Source organism: Pezoporus wallicus, unplaced genomic scaffold (genome assembly GCF_028554395.1).
Source record: "Pezoporus wallicus isolate ANWC-B61680 ecotype Strahan unplaced genomic scaffold, APGP_CSIRO_Pwel_v1 contig_1876, whole genome shotgun sequence".
In the NCBI taxonomy this organism is placed as follows: Eukaryota; Metazoa; Chordata; class Aves; order Psittaciformes; family Psittacidae; genus Pezoporus; species Pezoporus wallicus.
This window is the reverse complement of record NW_026638337.1, coordinates 3,095,086-3,110,781: the sequence shown is the minus strand read 5'-3', so window position 1 is coordinate 3,110,781 and position 15,696 is coordinate 3,095,086. Positions and strand designations below refer to the sequence as shown.

Sequence of the window (15,696 nt, the reverse complement as noted above, 5' to 3'; positions counted from 1 at the left end):
CTACTTCATGAATCTGTACTTAAAACTTATTATAAAGCTGCTATAGAAATTCCTATGCTAGAAATAGCATATAACAGGGAGCAGACATTTAGAGACTGCAAAAGACTGTTGGGATGCAATTGTAACTCATTTTTCTCACCTAGCCAAACAGCAGAAGGTCAGACACTGAGTGCTCGATACAACTCAGGACAGTAGTGTGCAGTACTCCATTACAGTTTACACCTTGAAGGTGTCTTCCATTATATTACGAGTTATAAGAATGAGAATTATCATAACAGTAGATATATTTAATGAGAATATACTTACAATTGGGGGGGGGGGGGCAGGGCTAAGAAGTACTAGAAAGACCAAATTAAATCTAGTATTTCAGATTTAATTATTCTCATGATTAGGATTTTGTTTTGCAGATCCTCCAAGTAATACCTGTTGTAGGATTTTATTCCTGGACTTTCTCTAAACAAATTTCATTTTCATCTGTATCTGACAATTACCATGTAAAATATTAAGATGACACAATTGTCATATTTTCCCTATAACCCTATGAGGATGAAATGTTTGGAAGTTTATTTGGAGAAGCAGTGGATGGCACTGTTGGGCTACAATTATAAGGCTGTAGATGCAAATCTTAAATTGTTATACTTAGAAAACCACACAGATTTTTGTGACTTCTTCAGGCACACAGTTTGAATATAAACTAATTCAGAATACACTGGAGATTTCACAGTGTGCAAGTTAGCTCATATACTGAGCTAACTTAGACAGGGGAGAATTAGGTTAGATATAAGGAAGAAATTCTTTACTGTGAGAGTGGTGAGGGACTGGAATCGGTTGTCCAAGGAAGCTGTGAATGCGCCATCCCTGGCAGTGTTCAAGATGCAGGTGCCAGTATATACTGGGGCTACCCAGATGAAAAGCAGCTCTGTAAAAAAGCACCTGCGGGTCCTGGTGGACAGCAAGTGGGACATGAAACACCAGTGTGCTCCTGATGCAAAGGTTAATGGTATCGTGGGCTGCATTAAGCAAAGCATTGACAACAGGCTGATACAGATGATCTACTGAGCACTGGTGAGGCCACACCTGGAATGCTGTGTCAAGTTCTGGGCTTCTGAATACAAGAGAGATATGGACACATCAGAGAGTCCAGCAAAGGGCCATGAAGATGATGAAGGACTGAAGCACCTCTCATATGAGGAAAGGCCGAGAGAGCTGGGACTATTCAGCCTGGAGAAGAGAAAGCTCAGGGGAGATCTTACCAGTACTGTAAGTACCTGAAGGGAGGGTGCAATGAGGATAGAGCCAGGCTCCTTTCAGTGACAGGGCAAGAAGAAATGGGGGAAAAGTGAAAAGAGGAGGTTCCCTCTGAACATTAGGAAACACTTTCTGACTGATGGTGACCATCCACTGGCATAGGTTGCTCAGGGAGGCTGTGGAGTCTCCACCCTTGGTGGTAGTTAAAGCTTTCTGGAGACCTAGATAACCTGCTGTAGGCGGTCTTGCTTGAGCAGGTCACTTCCAACCTCAGTAATTCTGCAATGATATGATATGTAAATCTGCATGTCTCAAAAAAAATTTATGAATATTAAAGTAACTTGTCATGGATTGCATTTCTAGTATTAATCAAATTTTTCTGCTCTATTTTTAAGCTCACGAGAAATTACATAAAATCAATCTTGAACATCAAGATACAAATAATCTAGAGTTTTAAAAAGTTCTGGCAATTGTCTACTTTAAGCTCTGGCTCCATTATAAGAATCACAGAAACTCTGAGGCTAGAAAGCACCTCTGGAGATTGTCTAGTTCAATCCTCTGCCCAAAGCAGGGTCAGTTAAAGCAGGCTGCCAAGGACCTTGGCAAGCTGGGTTTTTGATATTTCTGATGATTGAGGCTATTCAACTTCTCTGGACAACCTGTTCCATTGTTTGACTGCCATTACAGGGAAAAAAAAAAAAGTTTCAATTTACGTTTAAATAGAATGTTCTGTATTTCTGTTTGTGTCTGTTGCCTACAGTCCTGTCACTAGGGAGAGAAGTCTGACACCATCTTCTTCATTCTCTCCCAAGAGATATTTACACACAACTAGATGGCCCTCTTGAGCCTTCCCCCTGAGCTAAACAAGGACTATCTAAATAGTATCTGATCAGTTTAGAAGTAAAAGAAGCCTACAGAAAGATCTACAAACTCAACTATGACAGCAAATCTGTTCATATAGATATAGTATAGAAAGCAGTATTTCATAGACAGAACTGAAAGCTAAATTAGGTCTTTAATCTCTTACATCCAGAATGCTCTCACTGCAGATACACCTAGCAAAGTAACTGGGTTTTATGCACCCAGTGGGCCTGCTAGCAAAACTCTTACAGGTAATGATTCGGTCTCTATCAGTTTTCTTCAATTTGCTTTCAGTTCTGCATTAGTTACTAAAAAATGCTGCTTTCTTAAAGATATATCTGCAATTGGTTTTGTTGAAACAGTTTGGGAAATATGGTAGGCATATTCAATATGCACAGACAAAAGATAGGGTGAAGATAATGAAGTTAGAGGACATTATGAAGCTGAGAAGTAAATGAATGCTGTTAGATATATACAATTTATGCAGAGTTTATTTCACAATCTTGAAATTACTGGAAACAATGGTGGCACTTTCACAAACAAAAAAGACCTCTAGGTTGTCAGCAATGCCGTTAGTGCCAAGAACCTAATATATCAAAGTGTAGAAACCCAAATTCAGGATGTCTGGAAATGAAGACTAGCTTTTAGGTGGGAATTCAGACTTCCTAGATTAAGGTGTTTGATTTTACAGCAAAGCTTCTGAAGAGAGATGAAACTGATATCTTCAGTCCATGGGACACTTTTATTTCTTTAAATGTCTATCATCTGAAAATGTTGAGTTTGCAAAACTGACTTAGCTTTCTGGAACAACATTTGATGCATGCCAAATTAAGCGATCTTCTTACCAGTTTCTCTGGAGTCTCCTGCCTCCATTGTGTTCTAAGACTGGCTGAAGTAGGCAGGAAGCTCAGCAGTTCAGGAGATGGAAGTCAAGAGCTGCGGGAATCAACTGCTCTGGACTTCTCAACACTGAAGGTTTGCTTTATCGTTTAGAGTTACAGTTACTGAAAGTCCATCTTGCTACACTTTTCTTTAATACTGAGGACCCTCAAAAATTGAATCTTTCTTTAGGAACACCCAGAGTCCCTGTTCTGAAGACAGCCTCTGACTTGAGTACGGGTTGCCATGGATTTCAGACTTCCAGTTTCATAGCAGGGAACCCAGGCAAGGTAGTGGTTACCTGAAGCTAAATGGTCGGTGAATAGAAATCCTTCAGCAGCCTGAAGGAATCATGCCTCCAATTCTTTGAAAGTCTATCAAAATCCAGCTGCTTTTATGAAAGCAGATTTCAGATTTGCACATTTCAGATTTCAAAACCTGATGTTTTTTAATTGTTTATATAATGAAACCATATTCCTGATGATGACCATGCACAACATTTGCTGAAACTCAAAGCACTAATGACAAGTCCCTGAAGGGGCGATATACAGTCTGCTTCAGCTAGGACCACTCTTGAAATAAAGTTGCTAATTAGATGTCCAAATGCATAATGGAATGAGTAACTTCAAATATGCAAGATCAAAAGCAATTGCCATATTGCACATGTAAGACATAGCTACAGCTTTGTTTCAAAACTTGAACGTATTATACATTATATAATGAAGCATTATGAAGGCTTTTTTTCTTTTATAGTTTTGTTTTTTTCTATTTTTCTTTATTTTCTTTTTCATTCTAAGCATTCAGGATCTGTAAAGATAATCGGCTTAAAGCCCAAATATTCTTGAGCACAGACACTAGAAATATTTGACCAGCTAACATACATATGTTTAGAACATGGGCAAAGAGTTATTCATGTTTATTTCCTCCAGTGTAGACTAGAAAATGTGGCCTTTCTTGGACACCCTATATGTGCAAATGGTTTGTGAACCACAATCTTCAAAGACTGAAGGACCAAAGCTTAATAGATTAACTATTTTGCTCTTCAGATGACCTTTGTTGAGAAGTATTCTGTCTCACTGGCAGGGTGGTACAGTAGTGTCTCATCTATACTAATCTCCAATGACTGCAAACTGTTAAGGTGATTAACTGGAACAGACAGTTCTTTCACCACATGTACAGAATTACTGGGTCATATCTGCATATGTCATGCATTTATTGGTAGCAAAATTTGGGGAAGTAGAGTTTATAATGTTTTATACAATCCATTTTTCTTTCTTTTCAGTCTACAGTTTAATCAATTACATTGAAATGTTATCTAAACTTCAAATAAAAACTGTTTAAAATCCATTGACACTATAAAATTAAAACTCTGCTAAGTAAAGTTTCCAGATAGTTCAAAATCCCATTATAGCCTGCATTTTGATACTGCAGGAAGTAGTATCCCTTCAGCTTCACAAAAGGAAGAAATTAATCTATATTTCCATTTAAGTGAGAATTTAACTAAAACAAAAGGGTGCAGCAGATGATGCAATGCTGAACCAATTATGCTTGAATTTTAAATCTAGATATGAAAGTCATTTTAACAGATTACAGACAAATCCAATGCCTTATACCAAATCTTAGAAATGGAGGAGACTAATCCAAAGGCAAAATTTCTCCAGTACATCTCCTGTAAAAGCTGCTATGACTTGGATGTACCTACAGTTTCAAAGTACAGCTTAACCATAGGAATAAGCTGTAATTTTTTAAACACTTGTATATAGCCATATAAATATGTTACAATTTCTCACTGCAATATTTTTTACTTATCAGACACTTCAAACACATATACGTGTATATGTGTGTCCGTAGATGCACACACGCATACATATATGTATGTATATTATATTTTATCAAAACCAGACATCTGAACATCAGACACAACAGCTGACTAACAGACTGTAGTCAAATGGAAGCTTCAGTCACTTGCCCTGTAGTAGACATTTTTTGAGAGAATATTGTTTTCCAATAGATTATACAATATTGTTTTCCAATAGATTATACAAAATGTTTCCTACAGGAAGTAGTCACATATCAGCTAAAATTATAACCTTTTTTAAATAATCTTTTTAAGGTAGAATTTATCATTTGTTGTAATTTCTCTAAAACAAACATACAGATCATAGATACAGTTTTAATTTCCAAGACTCTTCTGTTCCTTGATGATTGCAAGTATTATATAATTACAGTATCCATACATCCACCATCAACTCTGATTTAATACTAGAGTGACTGTAGAACACTTTTTTATTTATCAAGGTCATATTTTGAGGGCTGCAAAAGCTTAGATAAATCAGGTGTTATGCAGGCACATCTCCAAGGTATCTGGAGATTCTCTCATCTGCAGTACTCAGCACATCTTATTATTTACTGCCAAAGAAATGACTGATTAATTTTGTCATCTTTGCTCTGTGATTTTTGCTCAGCTGAAACTGTCTGCCCTCTTCTGCAATGCCTGATCAGACCTATTTAAGCTGATGCCTTTGATCGTAGACACTGAGGAGCTTTCTGACTTAGGCTTTGACTAAACATTCCTCCATTGTGATATTTATGCACAAAGTCCTAAATGATAACTGACAGTCATTGCAGATAACAAAAACTTGTGAGATGTTTCCACTATTTTACTGTTGCTCAAAATAGCTTTACTTGTACTAGAGGTATCAGTCAAGGCGAAAAATTGCTATTAATATAACAAAAGCCCAACAAATTTTGCTGTGTTGAATAGTTTATTTCTCACAAACAAAATGTCTGAGGTCAGAAAAAACCCAGCAAAACTACTACTGGAAAACTATGCACTATGATTTTTTCAAAATGCTTTAATTTCTTTCTGTAGTGTGGTATCATGCTTAGTTTGGGAAGCTAGGGGCATTGTACCATTGTACTACCAAACTGTTTCAAACAGAACTATCAAAACAAATCTAATAAACACACCCCCCCCCCCCATGAAAGTTAAAGCCTGTGGAAAAAAATCTGCCTCCAGCTCTTTGTTAATCACATTGCAACACCAGAGGCTAAAAGTACATCAAACTGCACCAAATCCATTTCACATGACAACCTCATAAATTATTCAACTCATTAGTAACACCAAGAGGCATAAAAATATCATCAGTGTTAAGGATGCTTTCTTACAGAGAAAGGTCAGCTAGAAAGTTTCAGTATTAAAATCCAAAGGCTTAAGCCTCTCAAAAGTAAGTACATCTAGATAGAATCCAGAAATTATAACTTTAATGCATGCTGTTTTAAAATTCCAGATGTTAATTTTAATACATGTCCAAAGTTAGAATGATTTGTTTTAATTCTGCATTCAAGACAACTTCACTCTATTGTGATTTTTATGCAACCACTAAGTTTGATGCACACCACCTCTAAATACACCTGCACTTTAATTTTCCTCTTTGTTGAATACACTAACAGGTGAGTAGCATGAAATTAGATTGGATATAAGGAAAAAGTTCTTTATTGTAAGGGTGGTGAGGCACTGGAATAGGTTGCCCAAGGAAGTTGTGAATGCTCCATCCCTGGAAGTGTTCAAGGCCAGGCTGGACAGAGCCTTGGGTGACACGGTTTAGTGTGAAGTGTCCCTGCCCATGGCAGGGGGGGGTGGAACTGGATGATCTTAAGGTCCTTTCTATCCCTAACTATTCTATGACTCTATGGAAACAATCCAGTATGAAACCACTTCAGTTTTTCTATTTGTTTTTCTTGTAGCTTTGTATTTTAGACTAGCTCTACTACTAGGCAGCTGTCACCTGCATTAAAAAACTAGAATACAGAACTACATAAATGGAGGCAATCTCTGCAACATGCTGAAACTGTTAAAGTGCAAGCTGTATCATAGTCCTCATAATAAATCCAAACAGAACCCAAACCATTTTCAGCATCCTTTGAGTGCAATCTTATCCCAAAGATAAAACACGCCTGCTCTAAAGGCATGAAACAAGTCCATATAAGTAAATGGAAAGCTACTGTTATTTTAAAAACAGGATAATACCCAGGCTTAAAACTTTGCAATAGCATATAAATCAGATTTTTTCCTATTTTAATGTTAGTTTAATATAAAAATTTGAAAATATGTTTAAGTGTTCTTATACCTGTGTAACATGTAAAACCCATGCTTTTGATGGTTATTTGCTGGCAAAACCAACATAGCAATTAGCACAGTTTTGCATCTGCCTTTCATAAGATCTGTATTTTGATGTTTTGGAAGAACACGGTGAATATAACCCTTTGTCAAATATGAAATGCTATATACTACTGGGGGAAATATCTTCCTTAACCCAACTTACGAACAGTTTATGACTGAAGACCTGCATGATAGTCTTCATGTTTAAGTAAGTATTAAACTACACTAGCTAGTATAACTGCACACACATATACTCATTTGTATGCCTAACCTTGTTTGAATCCCAGCTATTTGCCTCAACAGCCTGCAAAGCTGGTGAAATGTGTAGGTCATACAGAGTCTATCACATTCAGAACTTCTGGCAACATTGGCCTTTGGCTACAGATCAGCTGAAAGGTTCAACTTGCTTTGTACAGATTACTTCAAGTTTTTACTCCTAAATGCTAAAGAAACACAGTTGTTTTGTTTTTTTTTTCAGTACTACTGACTAGGACTGAGTAGAGAAAAAAGAAGGACAGAAAATATAATGTTCTTTAAAGAACTGCTTTCCTTGATATGTTAGGGAGATACCCCAGCTTAAACATTAGAAATATATTTGCTTTAGACTTCTGGAGTACTCAGATTCAGTCTGCTGTACAGAAGTCACTAAACATATGAAACTTTTTGATGATATAAGGGAATTTGTAAGCATGCTTCTCCTTTTACTTTTATACTTTGGCTACCTCTCCAAGAAAATCAAACATCATCTAATCTTTAAGTTTCTAGAGCCTCCTTTGTAGTCAGTTCACTACTCAAAGCGTAAGTATCCTTAAAATAATGATTATAAATAAGTTCTTATGTATGTCATGATTTGCAGGGAAAAAAAAATTACTTTTGACTGAGGTTATTCATGCCAGGATAAAACTTCTGATAGTATTTAAAAACAGTTAATTCCTCATCCATGAAAAGTCTCGAATGGAACTATTACAACACATAAGTTTGATGGCCTAACTCTTTTGTTCTGTCACTCCAGACAGGCAAGTTGAGTTACTTTTACTGGTGTCTCAAAATTAGCGCCTGGGAATGCTAGAGAGGTATAGCGTGAATCTCTTAGGGGTCAGATAATTCTACAGCTGACAAGCTCAAGTCTTCTGGTTCATTAAAGTATAAGAATTGAAAGAATTCCTTTTCTAAGAATATGTTGTCCTAGGAATTCTCAGCACAGTCTTTAGAAAGGAAAGGACATGATTTTCAGGGATTCATGGATACAAAAAAAACCATCATAAGCTATATTTTTAAGCAGGAGTTAGTACTGACCATATTCCACAGCAGCTTTTAGGAGAGCATCAGCATGAGTAGACCCAAAAGCATTGCGAACAAATCGCCTCCGCCGACGCAAATCGTCTTCCCAGTAATCCAAGCGCCAGAAGTCATGCAGTTGGCTGTGAAATAAAGAACACACACATCAGCACCTACCACAGCTTGAACTGTATTTACATACATTATAGTATAATTTCATTGCTGCTTTTCTATTTCAGGAATACAATCTTGTGAAAAAATGTATTACTAAAGCATACAATATTCTAACGATTCTTTACATGCATTTATATATTATAAACCTCAGCTCTGCCTGCCTCAAAATGCTCTGCCTGCTGCTAAAAACATTAATCATGCTGAGCCCATTAACAAATGCAGCATCAAATTACAAGTATTAATGGCACAGCTTGCTTTCTTTTACAGTGTTTTTAACAAGTCTTGTAAATCACAGAATGAACCTCAGTGCAAATAGTTTGCAATTTAATGACTATGGTCCCTTAGCAGACTGAACTTAGAAGTATAAAATATTGCCCACTTGAATTTTGTGGAACTATGATTAAACTAATGTGCTGAAATATTCATTGAAATAATTCCCTACTGCCCCTAGCAACCTGAGAAAATTGCAGTTTTATTCATTATTAATAACACTGAATTAGAGCAGCAAAAAAATTCCAACATGTGGTAATTGTCTTGGTAAATTATTATGCCAGCACTAACAGAGTACTAGGATGATTTTATAGCTTCCAGCTAATACAAGCCATTAACAGCCATGGCCATCTTTGCATTACATTGCCTTTTTACATTCAAAAGCCATATTAAAGTTCTGTAGACTGACAGAAGCCATAGTTAACCTATATTCAAGTCAAAACAATCATATATATAATCATCTGGTATTCAGCTTTGGTTCTAAAGAAATTACGATCTCCACTTTCAGACAACTTCTTGACCTTATCAACACTAACATCTCCCACGTCAATTTTATAAGTATGTTGTGAGATATTTGGGCAAAGCTGTATTTTAAGCCAGCATTAGAAAAAAAAGTTTTTGGATTACTATCAAATACCCAGAATGTTTGTGGATGCATCCTTAATAGCAAAATCTTAAATGAACACACAATGCAGTTAAAATGATTCTGCAGATCATGACCTTTCATATCATAACCAAGGAACAAATGCTTTAAACCACTTTAAGTCTATTTGCAGAACCCTGGAGGTGTGTCGTCAAAAGAAAGATGAAAAAATAAAGGAAAGTTTTCAACTCATAAGTATGGGCTATATCTTTTCTAGATTTTACCATGCGTCACTTCAGCTGCTGTTTTCTATATTGCCTTCATTTTGAGAAGCTACGTGCTTGTAGCCTCTTCCAGGGAAAATGCAGAATTATGCTATAATGTGGAACAGACCTTTTCATTTTTTACAGCCTTAATCCTTTTTTTTTTTTTTTTTGTGCTTGCATGAGTTCTTGTCCAATTTTACTAATGGCTGTCATAAAACCTGGATCAGTTCTGGAGCACACGGCACAAAGGTGAGTGGATGTTCCAGCATAAATTCTAGTTACAAATTTTAAGAAGCAGTACCTCATAATTTTTAGTCAGTGTTGGCCTTTTCTGCATTCTGAATGACATCTTCACTATATGCTTCTTGAGTCTGTATGAAGATCCTACTTTCACTGCTACCTTGCAGAGCAGGCATTTTACTTATCTACAAGCAGTAAGGAGGCAACTTCCGGAGTTCAGTGGGAGCTGCTTCCTCATTGAGAACAATTCAGAACATCTTGTGTAAAGGTGAGGCAGTGACTTTGAGCTCCTGCCTGCATGCTTTGAGACAGAAATATCTTGCTATTCTGAGTGCCAGTTATCTTTTGCTAAGAAAATAACCTATTTTGGTTTTGTGGTATGGTACAATTTCTGCTAGACATGTCCTGTTAGCCTGAAGTATCAGTCCACAATTTTTCCTCCTACACTGAGCACTGATTAATTTTACTGTGACTTGACCCATATGTGATATGAATGCAAAAATGAGTAGGTAACTGCCCCATGCTAAAAAGACAGAGCTTAAAGATTCCTTGCACTCCCCAAGTCTAGATCTTAAACTGATGATATCAAAGACAATTAAGAAGTTTTTTATGACAGTAATTTTTTTAAGGCTTTCCCTTTAATAATTTTAAAAATTTTTCATTTTCAATTTCATCTAAGAGTAAATAATGATGGAACAGAAGCAAAGATATTAAAGAAAACACTTCAAGCACAAGAGTTCTCTGAAATTACATTTGTCTCCACAATATTAATTAAAAAAGGCTGTCAGGTTGATAAGAAGATACAATTACAAAAGAATAAAAACTTTTAAAGAAATTAAGAAATATTCAAATAATTAAAAAAAAATCATTTTTAAATTGTTCTGTGTTTTAATCTGGTAATCCATTAATTTCATTAATCATAGAATCATAGAATAGTCAGGGTTGGAAAGGACCTTAAGATCATCTAGTTCCAACCCCCCTGCCATAGACAGGGACATCTCACACAAAACCATATCACCCAAGGCCTTGTCCAACCTGGCCTTGAACACCACCAGGGATGGAGCATTAACAACCTCCCTGGGCAACACTTTCCAGTGCCTCACCACCCTAACAGGAAAGAATTTCCTCTTATATCCAATCTAAACTTCCCCTGATTAAGTTTTAACCCATTACCCCTTGTCCTGTCACTAGTCTCTAATGAAGAGTCCCCCCCCAGCATCCTTATAGGCCCCCTTCAGATACTGGAAGGCTGCTATGAGGTCTCCACGCAGCCTTCTCTTCTCCAGGCTGAACAGCCCCAACTTCCTCAGCCTGTCTTCATACGGGAGGTGCTGCAATCCCCTGATCATCCTCGTGGCCCTCCTCTGGACTTCTTCCAACAGTTCCATGTCCTTTCCATGTTGAAGATACCAGAACTGCACACAATACTCCAGGTCAGGTCTCATGAGAGCAGAGCAAAGGGGCAGGATCACTTCCTTCAACCTGCTGGTCACACTCCTTTTAATGCAGCCCAGGATATGGTTGGCTTTCTGGGCTGCGAGCACACTGCAGCCTGCTCATGTTCATTTTCTCATCGACCAACACCCCCAAATCCTTCTCCTCAGGGCTGCTCTGAATCTCTTCTCTGCCCAACCTGTAGCTGTGCCTGGGATTGCTCCCACCCAGGTGTAGGACCTGGCACTTGACATGGTTAAACTTCATAAGGCTGGCATCAGCCCACCTCACAAGTGTGTCAAGGTCCCTCTGGATGGCATTCCTTCCCTCCAGCGTATCAACCAAACCACACAGCTTGGTGTCATTGGCAAACTTGCTGAGGGCGCGCTCAATCCCACTGTCTATGTCACCAATAATGGTGTTAAACAAGACCGGTCCCAACACCGATCCCTGAGGGACACCACTCATTACTGGTCTCCAGCCAGACATTGAGCCATTGACCACAACTCTTTGAGTGCAGCCATCCAGCCAGTTCTTTATCCACCCAGTGGTCCACCTATCAAACTGATGTCTCTCCAATTTAGAGACAAGGATGTCATGCAAGACAGTGTTGAACACTTTGCCCAAGTCCAAGTAGATGATGTCAACTGCTCTACTGCTGCCCATCAGTTCTGTAGTCCCACCATAGAAGGCCACCAATCTGGTCAGGCAGGATTTCCCCTTAATGAAGCCATGCTGGCTGTTACCAAGCACCTTGTTGATTTTCAAATGCCTTAATACACCTTCAAGGAGAATCTGCTCTAAGATTTTGCCAGGCACAGAGGTGAGACTGACTGGTCTGTAATTCCCTGGGTCATCCATTTTCCCCTTCTTGGAAATGGGGATTATATTTCCCTTTCTCCAGTCATCAGGAACTTCACCTGACTGCCATGTTTCTTCAAATATGACAGACAGTGGCTTAGCAACTTTATCTGCCAGCTCCTTCAGGACCCGCAGATGGATTTCATCAGGTCCCGTGGAGTTGTGTACATCCAGGTTCTTAAGATGGTCTCGAACCAGATCCTCTCCTACAGCAGGCCTAAGGTCTTCATTCTCACAGTCCCTGCATCTGCCTTCCAAGACTTGGGCAGTGTGGCCATAGCATTTACCAGTGTAGACTGAGGCAAAGAAGTCATTGAGAACCTCAGCCTTCTCCAAACCCAGGGTAGCCTGTTCTCCTGATAGCTTCCAGAGAGGGCCCACGTTGCCCCTAGTCTGTCTTTTATTTGCAATGTAACTATAGAATCCCTTCCTGTTACCTTTCACATCCCTAGCCAAGTTTAATTCTAACTGGGCCTTAGATCAGTCTGAAGAATAAGGTGTATTCTCACATGAAAGTAAAACAGGTCACTCTTTTAATGAAGTTGCTATTTTTTTAAAGTCACTATTTTAAGGAAGTGGTAAGTAAAGAAGTGATGAAATTGTCAGAGGATAAAGTCTATTTTGGGGATCCAAAAAAGGTTCAAGTTCATCAGAGATCGAAGCCTGAAATATGTAATGATGGTGCAAAATAAAAAATTAGAGATAACAGAACATGAACGTTATTCCTAATCACAAATTATATGGCTTTTTAAAACACAACTGAAGTTCTCCACAGGGTTTTCTACAGGAGTCTATCCCACAATGTTATTACATACTTCTGGTTATTGGAAGATGGTATCTGAACCCTGGAGAAAAGGTTTTTGAATCGTAATCAGTTACTGTCTGATTTACTCTTGTCTCTTCGAGCAACATCTTTAATAAAAAGACAAGATAGTTTCTCCTACCCTATAGTTAGCAAGACAGCAGACACCTGAAAATCTGGTGGCTATATTTACAGAAAGTTTTGAATGGCTGAGATTCATCACTTGCATTACAGACAAATAAACCAGTGGGATTTTCCTAAGAAGTTATATTATTACATTTTTTAATTAGATTAAAAAATTTTAGTAAGTAGAAGACTGAGGCCACAAGCTGCCACCTAAAACTAAGAATTTAACTTGCTTTAAAAATCCACTGCTATGGACTGAATCAGTATTAAGTTGTCTAGCCCTAGATTACAGTACTTTAGAAATACTTATATTCTAATCCTGTGGATATTATTCAGATTTTAAGATTTTTCAGGAACTTAGGTAACTGAAACGTAATTCGAAATGATGGCTGTAAATCAAGCAGAAAAACAACTTCTAATGCTGTACCAGGCACAAGTCAGTCTAGAAAAGAGCATGTCTGCAAATTGTCCAGATCTGTTTGTGCTACAATCCATTCTTCCTAGAAGTGACTTGTCTAAATCAAGTAATTTTAGTAATTTATCTCTGCAACAAGTACAATATATGTTTGACATTGTTAAATAATGTATATTATTAATAATCCTTATTTCCACACCAACTGTGTGATTTCTTATTCCCCCATATTTTATACCAGTTTAGTGACATTTTGAAGCTGGCTTGTTCTAATGAAAAAGTGCATATTAAGCATACTGCAATGAATTTTTTTTTTTTTAACAACTAAAAGTTCACATCATCATTCATGAGCTACTTCTACATATTTCAAAAAAAGTAATATATCTGTATCCATTTAACTGAACAGTTATTTAAAATGCACCCTAAAACACATGATCCAAAGAAGTCTGCACAGTCAGTTTAACTCTCAAGAAAATTTCCTTACAAACTCTAATATAATCCAGTATAAACCTTTCTCACCATAATGAGGACTGGCATGAAACCAGTGATTTACAAAACTTGTTTGGAGTGGTGTGCATGTTGCAAACTTAAACCTGAATTCCAGATTTGCAGTCTTTCACAGAGTTAATACAGACACAAAATGTAAACGTTTCAGTGGAAAAAGCCCTATTTTACTACATTTACTGAAGGACCACAAATTATGTTTCACTGCCACTGTCATCACTGGTGCCCACTTAACAGTTAGCTGTGTGCATTCCCCTGCTTGGAACAGCATTTTACCTTGTTAAAGACCAGCATAGGATGGAAAGTTGTGTTATGCTATCCAAGGTAGCCAAGGTGGACTTTGATAAGTTAGAGCAAACAGCTTTGAAGTCTCCCAAAGTCAGATTGTTCTAAAACTCAGAACTGCCCAGAATTCTGTATAATTCTCTTTGCTCCTGTACCACACACACCTTCCACATATTTGGGGACAAAGATTACTCAGACAGACCAAAGTATTTCAGATAACCAAATCTATTACCATTGTAGAGGAAAAATTGTGTAGTGCCTTTCCAGCAAAATTATGGAGGAATATCAAGCAGGCCTGTGCAGCAAAGTCCTCCCTGCCTTTTCCCAACATTTCTACAGCTTGAACTTTTTCAAGGCAACTTTTGGAAACATTTTTCTGTTAACTCCTACTGCCACAGCTCTGATGAAGTGTATGGGAAGGTTTTTGTCTTTTACTTATGAATATCATCTATCCTAAATATCAAGCCTTTGTGCACCCTGTGGGCAGTCAGCATCTGTGACAGCAGCTCCATGGCTGTGAAACATAGTCCCTGTTAACGTATAAACACAGTTTGCTGTGTGTCACCTACAGCTACAGCAACTAAAGGCAAATACAAACAGTGGAGAGCAGCAGTACACATATTCATAAAAGATCTTTAGACCGCAGGCCAAAGGATGGGCTGCCAGATGGAAGAGATTAAGTCTGAATATGTTAATGAAGAGGAACAAGCCTGCAGGCATGGGGGAAGGGGAAAAAGTTGTTTGGGAGAAGAGGTGGGTCACAGAATTAAAAGGATGTCAGAGAATCCATAGCTTTTGTAATAGTGGGAAACTGCATAGAAAAGGCAAGAGACTGATGATCTATAATTTCAAGAATTAGTCCTTGTTGCTTTTATGTAACATATGTTAAAAAGAAAAAAAAATAAAATATTCTTTTCACAGGGTGGAATTGTGACTGTGTTTTGACAAATAAGAAAAAAAAAGTTTGTTACAAAAGTATAAAGCATTTCCCTATGGTAATATGAAGGATAGAAAAATCTATGTATTTTTTAAAAGTAAAATAAAACTTTAAAATACAAAAAATCCAAGTAATTATTATGCAGTATTACAGTTAAAAAGTATAAGCCAAAATATAAATCTATTTGCCAGAAAATCTAAGTAATATTGTCTTTTGTACCAGTGAAAGAACAAATACTGTTTCAAATAGTATAGCAGCAGATACAGTAATTGTATTAGAGTGAAGACTTTTCTGATTGTGCTTGAAACTGAAACAGTGACTACTGTTTTTATCAAGATGGTGAGACAGGTATTCAAAAATCATATTCTGCATTT

The 15,696-nt window shown here is 37.4% G+C and overlaps 1 protein-coding gene across 8 annotated transcripts in view; it reads right to left on the bottom strand.

Moving 5' to 3' along the window:
- Window positions 1-15,696, bottom strand: part of NBEA (neurobeachin) — a 506,572-nt gene that overhangs the window by 183,079 nt on the left and 307,797 nt on the right. For all 8 annotated transcript variants that reach the window (XM_057410438.1, XM_057410433.1, XM_057410439.1 and 5 more), the window contains one exon: window positions 8,447-8,571. In XM_057410438.1, the coding sequence (XP_057266421.1) occupies window positions 8,447-8,571 (125 nt within the window). The remainder of the gene's footprint in view (window positions 1-8,446; window positions 8,572-15,696) is intronic.